This window comes from Pseudophryne corroboree, chromosome 6 (genome assembly GCF_028390025.1).
Source record: "Pseudophryne corroboree isolate aPseCor3 chromosome 6, aPseCor3.hap2, whole genome shotgun sequence".
Taxonomy (NCBI): Eukaryota; Metazoa; Chordata; class Amphibia; order Anura; family Myobatrachidae; genus Pseudophryne; species Pseudophryne corroboree.
In genome coordinates, this window is record NC_086449.1 from 743026790 (window position 1) to 743045392 (window position 18603).

Genomic DNA, 18603 nt, shown 5'->3' on the forward strand with positions numbered 1-18603 from the left:
GACTCAGCTAAAACCAGGACTGGATTCCATCAGACCTGTTGCTACTGTTTCAATCCTGCAAAAGCCTCCCGTTCCACATTAACCTCATGTGGAAACATGCTGTCCCTGCCACCGGATCTATTAACAGTATCTGTCTGTCTATCTATCTTAACCTCAAAACTTATGCTATAAAGATACTAGCTTAAGACAAAAAGGCAACACATACCCATACTGTATTTGGCCTTTGTACAAGACGTTCGCTTTAATATCTCATGTACCTGGTGGAAAAAAATGTTTTAACTGTAAAGAAAAGATACATCCTATGCATATTTAAATCTATATATTTTTTTAAAAAGTAATAAAATAAACATATTAGGTAAAGCCATTAAAACAATCAGGGAGATATTAAGTAAGGAGAAGGCCCATGTGCAGTCTCCGTCTGGACCTCCTACTCTCTAGCTGACAGCGCAGTAATGAGAGCTGGTAACTATGGCACTGTGCCAGAGTATATGGCGCATGCGCATGTCCTGCCACTGCATCATTTTCCCAGTGATTTTTCTACTGCAGATGTGCAAAACTCCAGGAAAATGGCCGCCGCACCATTTTCTCAGTGATTTGTGCGACACTGCTGATGTTGGACTCCGCAGAGGTAATTATTGAAGAAATGGGTGCATGGGTGTGTGGTGTGGCCCCCTCTGAACCCAGGGGCCCCTGCACCCTTTATAGTTTTGCCATTGACTACAACTGTGATAAGTACTACTAGTAAAAATAGCAACAAATAAATAGTTATTTAAAAAATATATATTAATTTCTATCTCCGTCTCTACACAGAAGAAAAACAAAACTACACTTTCTATAGTCTAGACTAAACTTTGCTTAAACTAATAAGCACATACAAGTACAGAACTAATAATGGTGAAATCTTGACACAATCAAAACACATTGCTCCAAGCCATTGTGACAGTAAAGATTTTTCAACCATCTGGACATGCAGCACCTGGTTGCATCTCTGCGTTGCTACGTTACACATAACAAAATATCAGAGGGGCCAGGCTGCCGGCCGAGGAATGTGAGGTGTCCCAGCAAAACACTATTCAGTACAAAAAGAAAAGACTTAACACTTTAGACATACTTACTATTCGGCTGCGTGTTGTGTTGTCAAAAAATGTGTCTTTGTCTTTAATGTTGAACCTAAATGTATATACATTATTAATGTCTACAGAATCTTGTTGTTACACACAATTATCTTTATTTCTGATACATATTTGACATGAATTTAAGCTGCATTTCATGTAATCGACTATATTCTTTTATCGGTAAATAGTGAAATCAGCATTTAAATTTGGGCACGCCCATAAAATATTACCTCAAATGAAAGTGACAGTGTTCCGTTATGGAATGCATAGCCGCCAGCTAGACATGAGGAACACTTCCTATAAGCCATGTGTTTTAAATTGAACCTTTTGGGTGGAATTCAATTGTTTGAAAAGTCGGTTGGGTGTCTGTTTTTTCCTGTCTATTAGATAGGAAAACACAGACACCCAACCGACTTTTCAAGCTATTAAATACCCCCCTTTGTTTTATTAGGAATAATTAAGGTTTATGGATTTCAGTTTTAACCAAAAATGCCAGAAGAACCTGCACATACTGTAGGGCACAGGTTCTCAAACTCGGTCCTCAGGACCCCACACAGTGCATGTTTTGCAGTCAACCCAGCAGGTGCACAGGTGTATTAATTGCTCACAGACACATTTTAAAAGGCCCACAGGTGGAGCTAATTATTTCACTTGTGATTCTGTGAGGAGACCTGCAAAACATGCACTGTGTAAGGTCCTGAGGATTGAGTTTGAGAACCTGTGCTGTAAGGCTTTCCTCACATTTTCAATTAAAACTGGAAAAAATCTAAACCTGTTTGTTAGTCAGAGTCCCCTTCTGTACTCTCTACTGGCACTTTAGGTTCCCCTTCCTATTGTGGCTGCTCCATTGTTATATAGAGAGCAGATGCACATCTCCATTATAGGAGCAGTGCTTTCACTGTGTCATCATTGCTGCAACTCGTGGTTGCAGCAATGAGATCGGGAGTTCCCTCGGAAATATCAATGATCAGGTCGGTATCTGTATATTTCTGCACCATGAGTAGAGTAGTTTCCAGCATCTACCTCCTCTGAGTTATCTCCAGCACTCAATCGCAGTTATCTCCACCAACTTTCCCCAAAGTCCTCTTTACTTACCTTGTGACCTCTCCCGGCTCCTTTTTAGGGATGGACATTGACAGTCGATATTTTATAACCATTAATATTTTTTTCTGATACTAGTGTTTTGTCTATTTTCTGATATTCACCACCAGAAAAATGTGTGTAACCATTGGTCTTCTGATGATAAAATATACCTTAATATATCAGATCCAGCTGCAGTGTGACCGCGGGTCTCTAGAATGCTTGCCCAAACTGGTATTCTTGCGCACATGCAAAACATCATAATGGTTCATCCATCAAATGGTTTTGAGGCAATGGTTAGTTACCATCATATTGCAAGATTTGATGTCGTAAGCCCATCCATCATTTTTTGACAGGCTTCCAAAGTCCATCCCTACTCCCGTTCTTCCTTTGGTTTCTCCACCATCTCCTTTGGATTGAACAGGTGCTTTTTCAGTGAGCTGGGAAATGTTGCCGCTGGGACAGCTACACATAACTGAGTGTCAGCACTGATCATGCCACCATTGGTATGGTCCTGCCGTAGGCTTCCCCATACAGAACCCACCCCTCTAAGTTCCAGTGTCAATTTGTGGTGGTGACGAAACACTAATAGGATGTGCAACTTCTATTACAAAAAAGTGCTTCTAGTAAGGGACAGAGTTTGGGAGGTTCCCCAAGGCTTAGATGGAACTCTGATCAGTAGAATTACCTTTTAAATGACAAGTGCAATATTACATTTATAGGAATTTAGTCAACCTTGAAGAAACATATCTAATGGAGCTCACAAAGGGGTATATTTATTATGCATCGGTTTGTCATAGCTTACAATTATTGTCGGCTTCGACTGACATTTTTAAAATGGCAATAGGAAGTAATGCTAAACAAGCCTGATTTTGCATTATTTCTCATTGCCGTTTTAAAACAGTCAGCCAAAGCTGATGCTCAGCGGTTCTAACAAACCATTAGATAGTAAATATACCCCAACAGTGTTCTCTATTATGCTTCATTAGAACCAGACATATTGGGCCTAATTCAGAGTTGATGTCGGACACAGATGGGCGATTTTTATTACTGTGCATACATCTAAGTGGCATGTGTCCCGATTGTGTTTGTACACAGTAGCTATTTTAGATATATGCATGCAGAAGTGCTGTGAAGATGTATTGGGCATTCCTTGGCAGTAACTGGGTGGTGACAGAAAGGTGGCTATTCAGAGGCAAGGAGATGGTTATGAAAATGTCACTGACGTGCAGCTGAAATGGTCGCATACACAGATGCATAATCGCTCACATTGGAGGACATACTAAGATGGAAAAGCTGCACCTACCATAGGGATGTGGCAAGATTCAATCATAACAAAGGTTGGCCAACTGTGGTCTCCAGTCATCGTAAATACCAATAACCCATAAATCCATCCCAAGTTCCTGAAGGTAGAAAAGGTAAGCAGTGTCGGACTCGGGCACGAAGGGACCAGCGGGGGAATGCTGTGTTAGGGGCCCATGCTTAGGGGTATGGCCAGCCTCCAGAGAGAGTGTGACCAGCCAACACAGAAGCTTGGAGAGCGTATGGTCTGAGCCTAGGTTTACCACCTCATCCCTTTAATTCTGGACACATATTAATTACACAGGTTCCGTGGCTGATTAAAACCAGGTTAAATGGAGTCTTGAAGTCAGCCAGCCAGCCACAGAACCTGTGTAATTAATATGTGTCCAGAATGAAAGGGATGAGGTGGTAAACCTATCTGGGCCCCTTTATTAATATATTCCATGCATGATAAATTACCAGATTAATGCACTGTAGAAAATACACCATAGTCCTGTGCAGTATAGTCCTGTGCATATGATAGGCCTTCAGGCAGTAGGGCCCACCAGGGGTTTCCACTGTACCACTGTGGGCCAGCCTGACCCTGAAGGGAAGCGGTCTAAAAGAAAGTTGGGAGGTGGAAGTCCCTTTCATATACTGTAGGCATTTTCATAGTATTGCTGTTGAATATAATAAATCTCACGACATAAGAAGTGTAAATTGTATAAATATGGATTTCCACAGTATATTGGTTTTATAGCCATATAAAGGTTAAAAAATGTGATACTTATATAAGGTATGTTTGTGACTAATTCAACTATTTAATCATATTTTTCACATATTCTTTGCGTTATCTTAATTCAAACCACCCCAATCTTCTTCCCAGCTGGAGTCTGGAGTGGTCAGAGCACAAGGCGCATGGTACTCACAGATGCATTTTGTCTCTGGAGAAGGGATAGGACAAATGCTTCATCTTTGTATTTTCACTTAAATGTGGCACCTTGGGTTGTAAAGGTTTCGTACATTTGTTCCATACACCATTAAGCTTTGCCAGGACACCGCTTTCTTGTTTTACTTCATACATCTGTAAAACAGCATGAATAAGAGAGAAATTAATATAAAGCAATACTTTTGTTTAAGTGGAGGGATGTAATTCTCACTGATGTGCACAGTTTCACTTTGCTGGGAATTTAATTACTCCAGAATAAAAATAAAATTCAATTTATGTAAGATTCTTTTTTGCTGGAGTACACTAAGGGGTCTATTTTATGAAATAGTGGAGTAGAGATAAGAAAAAATTCTATACAAATAATACATGAAGCAGTTTTTCAGTAACTAGGTGATTCATCGCGCCCTACGGGCGCTCTTTACACCGTCGTAAGGGGCTACGCCCCCTTAACCCTTGCACGCCCTGGTGGCGTGCAATATTTTTATTATATGAAGTATTACCTCCAATCATATTTGTGCGAGTGGCTAAATATTGCATGAACAAAGGGCGTGCAATGGTTAAGGGGTCGTAGCCCCTTGCAACGCTGGGCCTGATGAATCACCTAGTAGGTGCTGTGGTTGGGGGAGTGGCGGGTGCAGGGTAGATGCGGATGAGATAGGGGGTCCAGAGGTGCAGCGGGTGGGGGAGGGGCAGTTGCGGGGGTGCCGCGGGGGTGGGAGGGGCGGGTGCAGTGGTACTGCGGGTGGGGGAGGAGCGGGTGCATGGGTGCTGCGGGTGGGGTCCAGAGCCACCGCGGGTGTGGGAGGAGCGGTTGCGGGGGTGCCGTGGGCGGGAGCGGGTGCGGTAGTGCCACAATGGGGGAGGGGCAGGTGCGAGGGTGCTGCGGGTGGGGGAGGGGGTCCGGAGCTTCTGTGCTAAGGGCTGCTGGGAGCTGTAGTGTATTTAGTGCATCTACTTCCCTGTAATGCGACGCGTTGGGACACCAGCGCTAACAATAGTGACTGGCTGGCAGAATTGACTGACTCACTGAATCAATGTAAAAGGTGAGAGTCAGTGACACTGCACACCAACTGCACTGCACAGCACTGTCACCTTTTACATTGATTCAGCGTCCAGACATTACCCTCCACGATATCACCCACTCTGTCCGTTACATTAGCCATCTCGGGGCTTCCAGGTCGGCAGGCCAGGTGCTATGTTGCGGAGTCAGGGCCTCTGGGGATCTGGGTGCGGCTGTGGCGGGGAGGCACTTCTGTGACATCACGCGCAGAGGAGGCTCTGGGGCTCAGAGAGTATGCAGCGCAGGGGAGCTATGAAAGCCTTCTGCTGCGTCGCTTTCATACACATCTATGCCGGTGGCTGCAGCAGCTTTTGTTCCAACTGTGCCACGGTTAGGGAGTGGGGATTGTTGATGCCGGAGGGGGCAGGCGGACTGGCAGCAGGACATAGGATGCTGCAGTAAAAGGATTTTTTCCCCACTATCTATAGCGCAGAGACTTGCTTCATACCCTCCAACTCTACCTTTTTGGCAGGTACAGTACCTTTTTTTATGGTCTGTACCGATTTCCCTTTACCCGTGGCCATGCCCCCTTTTCAAATTTGACCCGATTTTAATGTATAAATTGTTGGAGGGTTTGTTGCTGCAGATGCTGTGGGCCTATTTTGGGTTGTGGACCTGGAGCTGCAGCTCCATCAGCCCCATTGTTAATCCTGCTCTGGGAACACACAGCAGCCAAAGGGCAGAGCCTCCCATTGGATGTAACCTGTGTGAGAGGGTGTTTCTCACCCAATCAGCTGTGGACTGGTTGTGATAGACCTGCTGCTAACCCAATAAGAGCTCCTAGCCACGCCCAGCATTATCCACACAGTCAGAGTTACAGATCTGGGCTATTATATAGGAGATGGTCTTCTTATTGCCATCCATGGTGATAACAGAACAAGTATTGTTTGTGACTGTACAGTAACTTCAGTGGACAATGCATTTGAATGGACACCAAAACTGCATAGAAATGTAGACACCAACATGGATTGTGCAGCCACTATTAACATTGTTTTCAAATGGATAGAGGTCCTGTTTAGCTAATTACAAGTGTCTGCATATAAACTGACACATTTAAATACTTTCAATGTCCAACACATTTCAATGGGGTTTATACAGTCTTCTACAATAAATGGAGAAAGAAAAGAATTTTCAGCACACTAAAACTGCCTTAAATTGTCTGAATTTAAAACAAATAGAATTTAATAGATTGGGGAGTTTTGAGAATTAATGAACAATTTATTTACAATATGGCCATGTATGACAGTTTTAGTTTTTTAATTAAACCGAGCATTGCTACAGTATAACAGTATATGGAATGGCTGTGGTAAGAGTAAAATTTTGTAGTCTGAATTTTCTGTGTACATTCAGGCGTTAGAAGTGCACTTAGCTCTAAATCAGGTGCCTTACTGTATGTTAAAGAAAAAATAAATTGTTATGCATGTACATATTTTAAAGTAATGTTTACTTGAAGTAAGCGAACTGTGTTCATTTATTGTAAATACACTAACGGCGTCCTTTTTACCTTTTTTGTGGGCACCTTAATTTTAAGGAATTCGGCTTCACGACTTAGCACATGCCAGGGCGCGTGGATCCTCACAAAATTAAGACCCTGATTCTTACTCTGCAAAATACAAAGAATATATTATTATTATTATTATTATTATTATTATTACAATAGTAACATATATTCTGTAAAAAGTAAACTGTACAAATATATAAACCATCGGTTATTTACCAGTGTTCTTCATTTCCACAAAATATTCATTCTCTACTTTGTATCAGAAAGGTTTAGTATTAAGGAGAATATATAATTTTTTTATATATATATTTTTCCATTTATGATATTTACTACAGTATATACTAATCACCATTCTTTGATTCCTATATGTCAACTATGCAGGAAATAGTGCAAACAATACATCATGTACAGTCATAATGGAATATGGGCAAAATCATTTTCATATAACTTACCAGGTAAGTCATGGTAAGTTAACTCTTACTTTAAAAAAGTAACCCCATGTGGGTATTCTTACTGTTTAGAGTTAGAACCGCTCTATTAACAGAAGTGTCAGGTGACTAAAACATACTTATAAGTGGGACTAAAGGCCCTTATGCACTAAACGACCCCCACCAATGCCGATATTGGCAGTGGTGGGGTGCCAGCATCGGCAAGTGTATACACACTGGCCAATGCCAGCAGGGAAGGGAGCGACGGTGAGGGGGCGGTGGGGGGCACGACGCCCATGCTGCATCTACAGCATGGCTGTGGTTAACGAGTACCGGCCTCGTCTGTACATGTTCAGATGAAGAAGGGGGCATTAACGATGCGCTGGAGCGCTCATCATTAACGACATTGAGTGTACACACTAGACGAGATTGTAAAATATCTCGCTTAGATTGGCCCTTCTGAGCGAGATCTTTTACTTTCTCATCTAGTGTGTATGGGGCTTAACTAAGCTCCTCATCCAATCCCCCCAAGCCCAGCCTAAAGCCAACCCCAAACTCCCATCTGTGGTGGAAAATCTGCTCAACTATTAGTGGCTGACCAATCAAAATCTTATAACTTAGACACAAGTTTTATTGAAGCAGTGACAAACAAAATTTCTCTGGTACAAAACGAATCAGAGATGTGCACGGACCCCCGTGCTTTGCTTTTGGTTCTAATTCCTCATCATGTTTGGTGTTAGTTTTGGTTTTGACAAAACCACCCTCAAGTGTTTTGGTTCGGATTCGGATTTCACTTCAGTTTAAAATTGATAATAAATCTATAATCATTTATAAAATCAATAAAAAAATGATAAAAACAGCTAAAATCATGTATTTTTTGCAATTCAAACACTGAAATTTGGATTCAAAATCCGAATTTCCAAACCTCGTTAAGATTTGAACCAAGATTCGGTTCGTATCAGATCTTCTCAGGGGATCGGGAACAAGTTTTGGTTTGGTTCGCATCCACAAAAACTTGTGTGGATTGGAATTTCTGGATAACCGAACCGCACATCTCTAATTAGTCCTACAGCATTTTAATAAAAAAAAAAATGATTTGATCAAGGTTGGACTAAAAGGGAAAAGTGGGAACGATTACACACGTGAATGTACAGACACACCGAGTAAGAGGAGGTCATAATATTTCAATTCAATAGTCAAAACAATCTAACACAAATCAATTATTTTCAGCTTTATATGCAATTTTCAATTTAAAATTGATAGTTCAAAAAGTTCCTCTTGTAAAAGAGCTTTGATCTAGTTCCAGTAACGAGTTCTCTCTGATAAACACGCAGAAGCCTCTAGGGCATTACTGCTAACATGAAGGTGACAAGTCTCCAAGAGACTCTGAGAGGAAATGCCAGTACGGTCTAATACACGGATGTAGAGAAATAACAGTGACTAAGCATTTTATTTCTGCACACCTGGCTAATTTTCTTAATTATTTGCCAAGATAACTACACTATAGGGTTTCCAAAGATCTGACTTAGCTTACTGAGAGCTGAATGTAAATATAAAAGGAGGAGACATGGGGCCAATGGGTTCACTACGATATGCCGGCGGTCGGGCTCCCGGCGACCAGCATACCGGCGCCGGGAGCCCGACCGCCGGCTTACCGACAGTGTGGCGAGCGCAAATGAGCCCCTTGCGGGCTCGCTGCGCTCGCCACGCTACGGGCACGGTGGCGCGCGTAGCGCGCCACACTATTTTATTCTCCCTCCAGGGGGGTCGTGGACCCCCACGAGGGAGAATAAGTGTCGGTATGCCGGCTGTCGAGCTCCCGGCGCCGGTATGCTGGTCGCCGGGAGCCCGACCGCCGGCATACTGAAGACCACCCGGGGCCAATCACACATGTACAGTATATATCTAATATCAAATATAAACATAGGTAGGTCTGGAGCAATTATAAAGAGGATAATTGCAACACCCCCAATATACCGTACATAGATAAACAAAGCAAATTGTGTTGACCTGGTCATATGAACAACTAGCTGTTCTACCCGTTCTTCACACGGGATTTTCTGATTTTCATGGCTGTACAAATAAATGAGTGTTAATAATTTGGTAATCTATAGATATATCAATTTGAGATGTCTTAATGTAAGTAAATATTAATCCATGGTTCTTGGCGTTACCCGAGGAGCACCCGTTGCAGATATGGTAAAAAGCAACAGGAACATTTTTGTAGTTTATTAAATTCTACACACTGGAGGTGCAATCTAAATTTTGATCCAATTGTCTGTTTGGGCGTTATCGTTCACGCAACGCAAGTTATGCATCGATAATGACGTCATTATGTCAACCCCCTGTTCACCCCTTTAGGAGAGGTTTATTAAAATTCTAATTACATAGTTTTTCTATTTCCCACCTGAAGAATACCTATGTTACATTTCAGCTTCCTAACATATCGAGAAGTAAGAGAATCAGTGATGAGTCATTCAGTGAGTGAGGGCTTTCACATTTATATACATATACGATAGATAGATAGATAGATAGATAGATAGATAGATAGATAGATAGATAGATAGATAGATAGATAGATAGATAGATAGATAATGTGGGAAGGGGCATAATAGCACGGGTTTTCTCTGGGATCAATCATGTCATGTCCATTCCCCACAAGCCATGCGCCTTATGTCCCTATTAGAAAAATGGGGGAGGGGGGGCACCAATTCTCTCTTTGGCACATGGCACCAAAATGTCTAGTTATGGCTCTGTACAGTCTCACTGGCCCCTGACACCACCCAGTGCTACAGACATCACCAGCAATTCCTGTGCTACCTCTGAGACAGCTACTGCGACATCTTCTAACTATTGTTTAAGAAAAAATGATTACAAGGTCAATAGTAAATATCAATGAAAAAACCTGTTACACCTCTATACACATTTATTATTTATAAAAGCCAGTGACTGCACCATACTGTACATACTATATTATGAATAAAGTGTTTACATGGTCCGTGCATAGAGCTTCATATTAATTAACAGGAAATAAACTGTGCATCAAGTTGGGCAAGCTAGGGATCTGTAGTGACAGGAGAGCACTGTAATAGCTGGCCATTCTGTCTGCAGTCTACCTGCAGCACCTGCTCCTTCCGGGGGGAGCGGAGAGTCACACAGTAGGTTGCAGGGAGGGAAGAGGATGGACACTACTGCCTGGGTTCCTGCAGCAGTTCTACACCACCGGTACTATCTGTCATTCAGGGACAGAAAAAAATACCTCCCAACTGTCCCGATATTAGCATGGCAGTCTAATTTTTCAGGCTCTGTCCTGCTGTCCCACCCGCGGGCCGCATGGCCCCATGGTGGGGGGTGGAGTTGTGAGGCCCTCTCTCACTGGTGAATACAATAGATGCTGTGCGCATACGTGCAAAGTTTATTCATGGAAGAGAGGTAGCAGTGCACAGATCACTGCCCATGGCCCCACAATGACGGAAAACGAGACATGAGTCGTGGGAATGGCATACTCACTTGGCCACAGCCCCTAATTTTGGACGCAGATGTCCCTCTTCACTCCAGGAAAAAATTGGGAGGTATGGATGAAGGCTTTGGGGATCATAGGGGCACTTCAGATTGGGGGCCCTAAAGAGCAACATGTGGTACGCAGGTATCAGGTCTTCGTGCTGAAATCTCCAGAGCACACACGAAAGGGGACTGTGGCCGCACTTCACACCCCTATTTCATGTCACGCTGGGGGCATACACATCGCTTCCCCTGTGCACAGCAGGTGAGACTGTTCCCTCTATACTTTTCCTCTCCGGAGGACACTGCAGCCTATGGGTAGGACAGCATCCGAAAAGCAGGACTGTCCTACTGAAGTTGGGATGGTTGGGGGGTATTCATACATAGCACAGCCATACACATAGTATACATACTGTTACACACATTGAGGTAGATGCATCAAATTCTTGAGGGAGATAGAGTGGAAAAGTTGCCCATAGCAACTAATGCAGCTGATTGGTTGCTATGGGCAACTTCGCATTATCTCTCTTGAAAGTTTGATACATTTCCCCTAGTCACACACACATATATACATACATACATATACAGTCGTCAAACACTTATACAAATACAGACAGACAGAGAGTCAATATAGTGCCCCCCTGCCAGTTACCTTACAGTCTGGATAGTCATCATCTAGGGGGTGGCCGTCGATGTTTATACAACCATCGATGGTCTATGGCCGGTGACAAGTGTTTTTGCCATTGATGGTGCTGCACCATTGCCACATCATTAATGGCAGTGCCGAATGTTTAGAAAACATCAACAACAAACCTTTAGCTGAAGTGTGTGCGTCAATGGTTTTCTACCAATGGTTTAAAATGATCGGCCATCAATGGTACAGCCTTCATTGGTCATCCCAGACACTAGGTACCTATCTGCAACAGCTCTGCCCCTCCTGTCTTCCGTGGTGCTAGACTGCTAGTACTGATTATAAAGGGCTGTGTAGCCCCCTGCTCCCCCTTTCTTTTTAAATTTCTCCAACTTGCATTGCAGTCCTGCTCTGCAATCAAATGCAGAGAGAAGGGGGTTAGAGACACACGCCCCTTCTGCCCACCCCCCTAATCCAGCTTTAATGACCAGTGATGACCAAATAAAAGTTAAAGGGGCGGCGGCTTACAACATCCACATGCATTAAGCTAAATATGAATCTCTCAGAGACATCCTTATTACAGTGTTAGGCGGCCTCAGTGGAGCCCCCTAGGAACTGACGTCATAGACAGCTGCCTAATGGTAGAGCTAGCCCTGGCTTTGTTAATGTAAAAACCATGGGCTTGGCTTCACATACTCATGTTTGTGCTAGATCACAAACACAACATAATTTTTTAGTATCTATTTTGGTCCACTTTTGACTTTATACAAGAACACAAAGCAACCTGCTGAGATCTATTAAGGAACACAGCAAACTTTCTTCAAGTATTTTGCAATAAAGATGAAGAATGTCTAAGTACTTAGGAATATAAGGTCATATAACTGCTGATTTTAAATAGGGGAAGGCGCGGTACCTCTTATAGCCCTAAACTCCTCTATAGTAATCCGCCACTGATGTCGTGCTCCAGGGAGACGCTTACAAATCCTTTTATAAAACTGACAATTTCAAAACATTAAACACTCTGTTTCCTATCACATATTTTAAAGCCTTATATAACCGGATTTTAGCTCAACAAATCCATAATGTTTATATTGGGAGGCCGTGCCGCAGTGTTCTGATGCAGGAAATAAAATTAACCATAAAAGAGAGCGTATAGTTTTATTATATTCCATGCATTCCAAGCCTCCATTTTTCTTCCAGGACAATTATGGTCTTATTTTTGGTCTAATAAAATTCATCCTGCCGATAAAATGAGGTGTTTTGGATAGACCTTTGTTGTTTCAGAAATGGAATTCTTAATGATTAGATTTTACCTCCAAGTTACATTTTCTTCTTTCAATTCTCAGCGTTGTTATTTGTGATGTGAATAACAAATCATCTTTCTTTCTGTATAAAATAAGTGTGAGCAAGATATACGTGTGGATCTATATACTAAGCCCGAGATGCGCACCTCGGCTCCCATTGTGCATGCATATTGAAGACAGGACGGACTTCATATAAATATATATATATATATTTATATATATATAGAGAGAGAGAGAGAGAGAGGGATGTATATATGGGTTGGGGCTATAACGCCAGCGGACAGTTTCCTGGAAGACAGCATCCCACCCACGGGATTCCGGATGCCAGAATGCCGGTGGGGAAGGGGGGGCGCGAGCGCAAAGGAGCCCTTTGTGGGCTCGGTGGCTCACGGTACACCCATGAGTGGGAATAGCCCCTTTTTCCCAGCATTCCGGCTGCCGGCATTGTAAGCGGTCGGGATTCCGGAAAACATAGCGCTGTGGCAGTACTGATTGTGTGGTGGTTAGCATTACTGCCTCAGAGCACTGAGGTCATGGGTTCGATTCCCGCCATGGCCCTAACTGTGTGGAATCTGTATGTTCTCCCTGTGCTTCTGTGGGTTTCCTCCCGCATTCCAAAAATATACTGGTAGACTAATTGGCTCCCAAACAAAATTAACCCTAGCGTGTGTATGTACATGGGCAGACTAGATGGGCCCAGTCATTCTTTTTCTGCCGTCAAATTCTGTGTTTCTATGTAGCACATAAAGTGCTCATGGAGTCAGCAGCATATGTGACAAAAACTGAGTACTTATCCAATAAAGTGTCATGGCAATAAGCAGCCTGTCATGCTCGTGTTTGTAATGCCGTGTCATGCTCATGTTAAAAAATGTGGAGAGCCCATGTCATCTATCTGCTCGAGAGACTTACTGATACATACGTAAAGTTGGCGCCAATAATATTTTAGCTGATAATGATGTAATTGTTTAAGATAAACCCCTGGCAAAGCTTTTATTGGTCATATTTTTCTACTTATGTTGCAGGACATCCCCCGAAAACAGACTTTTTAATGGAATCTTGCAAAATAACAGCTCTCATCATATCATTGATATGAGATCCGAACCCCCCACCCGAACTTCACCTATTTTACATGGGTCCGAGGTAGCCTCAGATCTTCCCGCCTTGCTCGGTTAACCCGAACGCGGCTGAAAGTCATCATCCCGCTGTCGGATTCTCGTGAGATTCGTATTCTATATAAAGAGCCACGCGTCGCGGCCATTTTCACTCGCGCATTGGAGATTGAACGGAGAGGACGTGGCTACGTTCTCTCCCTGAAAAACTCCGTATCTGTGCTCAGTGTGCTGCAAATATCTGTGCTCAGTGTGCTGCATTGTGGGGACCACCAGTATATAATTATAGTAGTACAGTACAGTAGGCCATTGCTGTATCTTGCAGCTCCGTGTCAGACTCAGTTCTAGATAGTATCCTGATCATCAGTGCTCAATATCTGCTGCATTGTTGTGTGACCAGTATATATACATAGTACAGTCCAGCATTTTGGTGACCACCAGTATGGTAGTACAGTACAGTAGGCCATTGCTGTATCTTGCAGCTCTGTGTCAAGTATACTATCCATATCTGTGCTGCATTGTTGTTGTGAGCAGTATATAGTAAGACAGTGCAACATTGTGGTGAGTGACCACCAGTATACATATACAGTAGTACAGTACAGCAGGCCATTGCTGTATCTTGCAGCTCTGTGTCAAGTATACTATCCATATCTGTGCTGCATTGTTATTGTGAGCAGTATATAGTAAGACAGTGCAGCATTGTGGTGAGTGACCACCAGTATACATATACAGTAGTACAGTACAGTAGGCCATTGTTGTATCTTGCAGCTCTGTGTCAAGTATACTATCCATATCTGTGCTGCATTGTTGTTGTGAGCAGTATATAGTAGACAGTGCAGTATTGTGGTGACCACCAGTATACATATGAAGTAGTACAGTACAGTAGGCCATTGCTGTATCTTGCAGCTCTGTGTCAAGTATACTATCCATATCTGTGCTGCATTGTTGTTGTGAGCAGTATATAGTTAGACAGTGCAGCATTGTGGTGAGTGACCACCAGTATACATATACAGTAGTACAGTACAGTAGGCCATTGCTGTATCTTGCAGCTCTGTGTCAAGTATACTATCCATATCTGTGCTGCATTGTTGTTGTGAGCAGTATATAGTAAGACAGTGCAGCATTGTGGTGAGTGACCACCAGTATACATATACAGTAGTACAGTACAGTAGGCCATTGCTGTATCTTGCAGCTCTGTGTCAAGTATACTATCCATATCTGTGCTGCATTGTTGTTGTGAGCAGTATATAGTAGACAGTGCAGCATTGTGGTGACCACCAGTATACATATACAGCAGTACAGTACAGTAGACCATTGCTGTATCTTGCAGCTCTGTGTCAAGTAAACTATCCATATCTGTGCTGCACTGTTGTTGTGAGCAGTATATAGTAAGACAGTGCAGCATTGTGGTGACCACCAGTATACATATGAAGTAGTACAGTACAGTAGGCCATTGCTGTATCTTGCAGCTCTGTGTCAAGTATACTATCCATATCTGTGCTGCATTGTTGTTGTGAGCAGTATATAGTTAGACAGTGCAGCATTGTGGTGAGTGACCACCAGTATACATATACAGTAGTACAGTACAGTAGGCCATTGCTGTATCTTGCAGCTCTGTGTCAAGTATACTATCCATATCTGTGCTGCATTGTTGTTGTGAGCAGTATATAGTAAGACAGTGCAGCATTGTGGTGAGTGACCACCAGTCTACATATACAGTAGTACAGTACAGTAGGCCATTGCTGTATCTTGCAGCTCTGTGTCAAGTATACTATCCATATCTGTGCTACATTGTTGTTGTGAGCAGTATATAGTAGGATAGTGCAGTATTGTGGTGAGTGACCACCAGAATACATATACAGTAGTACAGTACAGTAGGCCATTGCTGTATATTGCAGCTCTGTGTCAAGTATACTGTACTATCCATATCTGTGTTGCATTGTTGTGAGCAGTATATACTAGGACAGTGCAGCATTTTGGTGACCAGCAGTAGTAGTACAGACAGTACAGTAGGCCATTGCTATTGATATATTACTGGCATATAATTCCCCACATTAAAAAAATGGAGAACAAAAATGCGGAGGGTAAAATAGGGAAAGATCAAGATCCACTTCCACCTCGTGCTGAAGCTGCTGCCACTAGTCATGGCCGAGACAATGAAATGCCATCAACGTCATCTGCCAAGGCCGATGCCCAATGTCATAGTAGAGAGCATGTAAAATCCAAAAAACTAAAGTTCAGTAAAATGACCAAAATATAAATGAAAAGTGTCTGAGGAGAAGTGTAAACTTGCCAATATGCCATTTACGAAACGGTGTGGAAAGGAACGGCTGAGGCCCTGGCCTATGTTCATGGCTAGTGGTTCAGCTTCACATGAGGATGGAAGCACTCATCCTCCCGCTAGAAAAATGAAAAGAGTTAAGCTGGCAAAAGCACAGCAAAGATCTGTGCATTCTACAATGATATCACAAATCCCCAAGGAGAGTCCAATTGTATCGGTTGCGATGCCTGACCTTTCCAACACTGGACAGGAAGAGGTGGCGCCTTCCACCATTTGCACGCCCCCTGCAAGTGCTGGAAGGAGCACCCACAGTCCAGTTCCTGATAGTCAAATTGAAGATGTCACTGTTGAAGTACACCAGGATGAGGATATGGGTGTTACTGGCGCTGAGGAGGAAATTGACAAGGAGGATTCTGATGGTGAGGTAGTTTGTTTAAGTCAGGCACCCGGGGAGACACCTGTTGTCCGTGGGATGAATAAGGCCATTGACATGCCTGGTCAAATTACAAAAAAAAATCACCTCTTCGGTGTGGAATTATTTGAACAGAAATGCGGACAACAGGTGTCAAGCCGTGTGTTGCCATTGTCAAGCTGTAATAAGTAGGGGTAAGGACGTTAACCACCTAGGAACATCCTCCCTTATACGTCACCTGGAGCGCATTCATCAAAAGTCATTGACAAGTTCAATAACTTTGGGTGACAGCGGAAGCATTCCACTGACAACTAAATCCCTTCCTCTTGTACCCAAGCTCCTGCAAACCACACCACCAACTCCCTCAGTGTCAATTTCCTTCTTAGACAGGAACGCCAATAGTCCTGCAGGCCATGTCACTGGCAAGTCTGACGAGTCCTCTCCTAACTGGGATTCCTCCGATGGATCCTTGAGTGTAACGCCTACTGCTGCTGGCACTGCTGTTGTTGCTGCTGGGAGTCGATTGTCATCCCAGAGGGGAAGTCGGAAGACCACTTGTACTACTTCCAGTAAGCAATTGACTGTCCAACAGTCCTTTGCGAGGAAGATGAAATAACACAGCAGTCATCCTGCTGCATAGCGGATAACTCAGGCCTTGGCAGCTGTGTTGGTGTTAAACATGTGTCTGGTATCCACCGTTAATTCACAGGGAATTAGAGAATTGCTTGAGGTAGTGTGTCCCCGGTACCAAATACCATCTAGGTTCCACTTCTCTAGGCAGGCGATACCGAGAATGTACACAGACGTCAGAAAAAGAGTCACCAGTGTCCTAAAAAATGCAGTCGTACCCAATGTCCACTTACCACGGACATGTGGACAACTGGAGCAGGGCAGACTAAGGACTATATGACTGTGACAGCCCACTGGGTAGATGTATTGCCTCCCGCAGCAAGAACTGCAGCGGCGGCACCAGTAGCAGCATCTCGTAAATGCCAACTCGTTCCTAGGCAGGCTACGCTTTGTATCACCACTTTCCATAAGAGGCACACAGCTGACAACCTCTTACGGAAACTGAGGAACATCATCGCAGAATGGCTTACCCCAATTGGACTCTCCTGGGGATTTGTGATATCGGACATTGCCACCAATATTGTGCGTGCATTACATGTGGGCAAATTCCAGCACGTCCCATGTTTTGCACATACATTGAATTTGGTGGTGCAGAATTATTAAAAAAATGACAGGGGCGGGGGGCGTGGCTTGGCTGGCTAAGGAGGAGGACGAGTACTGGCTGGGCTCCTGCTGTCTCAGGTCTAAATAGACCGTTTATACCCGGCTACAGAGTGTCCCTGATGTGTCCCTGTCTCCCCTGCCTGCTCTGAGTCACTGGAGAGGCGGCCTGTGACCCGGGATTGTTCCCGACCCTCCCTGCTGTTCCCGGCCTGATAGCTCCATTGAAGCCGGGAGCTCGAGTGTGAGGTGTGCCCGGGACGGACTTCCGGGAGCCGCGACCGGAAGTGGGGACCCGGCGGCCGGCGCGGCCCTTTGAAACCTGCGTTCACCTGCAGACAGTGATCTGCGCTGCCTGGCTCCGTGGTCTGCGCTACCCGGCTCCTGTGCCCTGGCCTTAGGAGAGCAGTGTCCTGGGGTGGATGTGTGGCACTGCAGCCCCCTGGAGGAAATCCCTCTTTGCTAAGGAGGATCCTGGTGGCCCTCTTAGAGGGGGAATGTTTCACAGGCATGGCAAGTTCTGAGCCTGCCTGGAATATACAGGGTGTTGAATTAGGTCAATTTCAGATATATGGCCTTTGTGTGATATCTCTGCTGCCCTGTTGCCTCCCACTGTACCCTGACTGCTACTGCTCGAACAAGGAGATTACTGAAGTGGAATAACTGTGCCTGGCTCTCCCTCTTGTGGCCTGTTCGGAATACTACATGTTCATAACCTACA

The 18603-nt window shown here is 43.8% G+C and overlaps 1 protein-coding gene across 1 annotated transcript in view; it reads right to left on the minus strand.

Moving 5' to 3' along the window:
* The window catches only part of ANO2 (anoctamin 2), a 498883-nt gene that overhangs the window by 290239 nt on the left and 190041 nt on the right, over positions 1-18603 (minus strand). Inside the window, exons 4-7 of the mRNA XM_063928499.1 lie at positions 6990-7088; positions 4406-4560; positions 1116-1170; positions 206-257 (exon numbers count right to left, since the gene is read on the minus strand). Of these exons, the coding sequence (XP_063784569.1) occupies positions 206-257; positions 1116-1170; positions 4406-4560; positions 6990-7088 (361 nt within the window). The remainder of the gene's footprint in view (positions 1-205; positions 258-1115; positions 1171-4405; positions 4561-6989; positions 7089-18603) is intronic.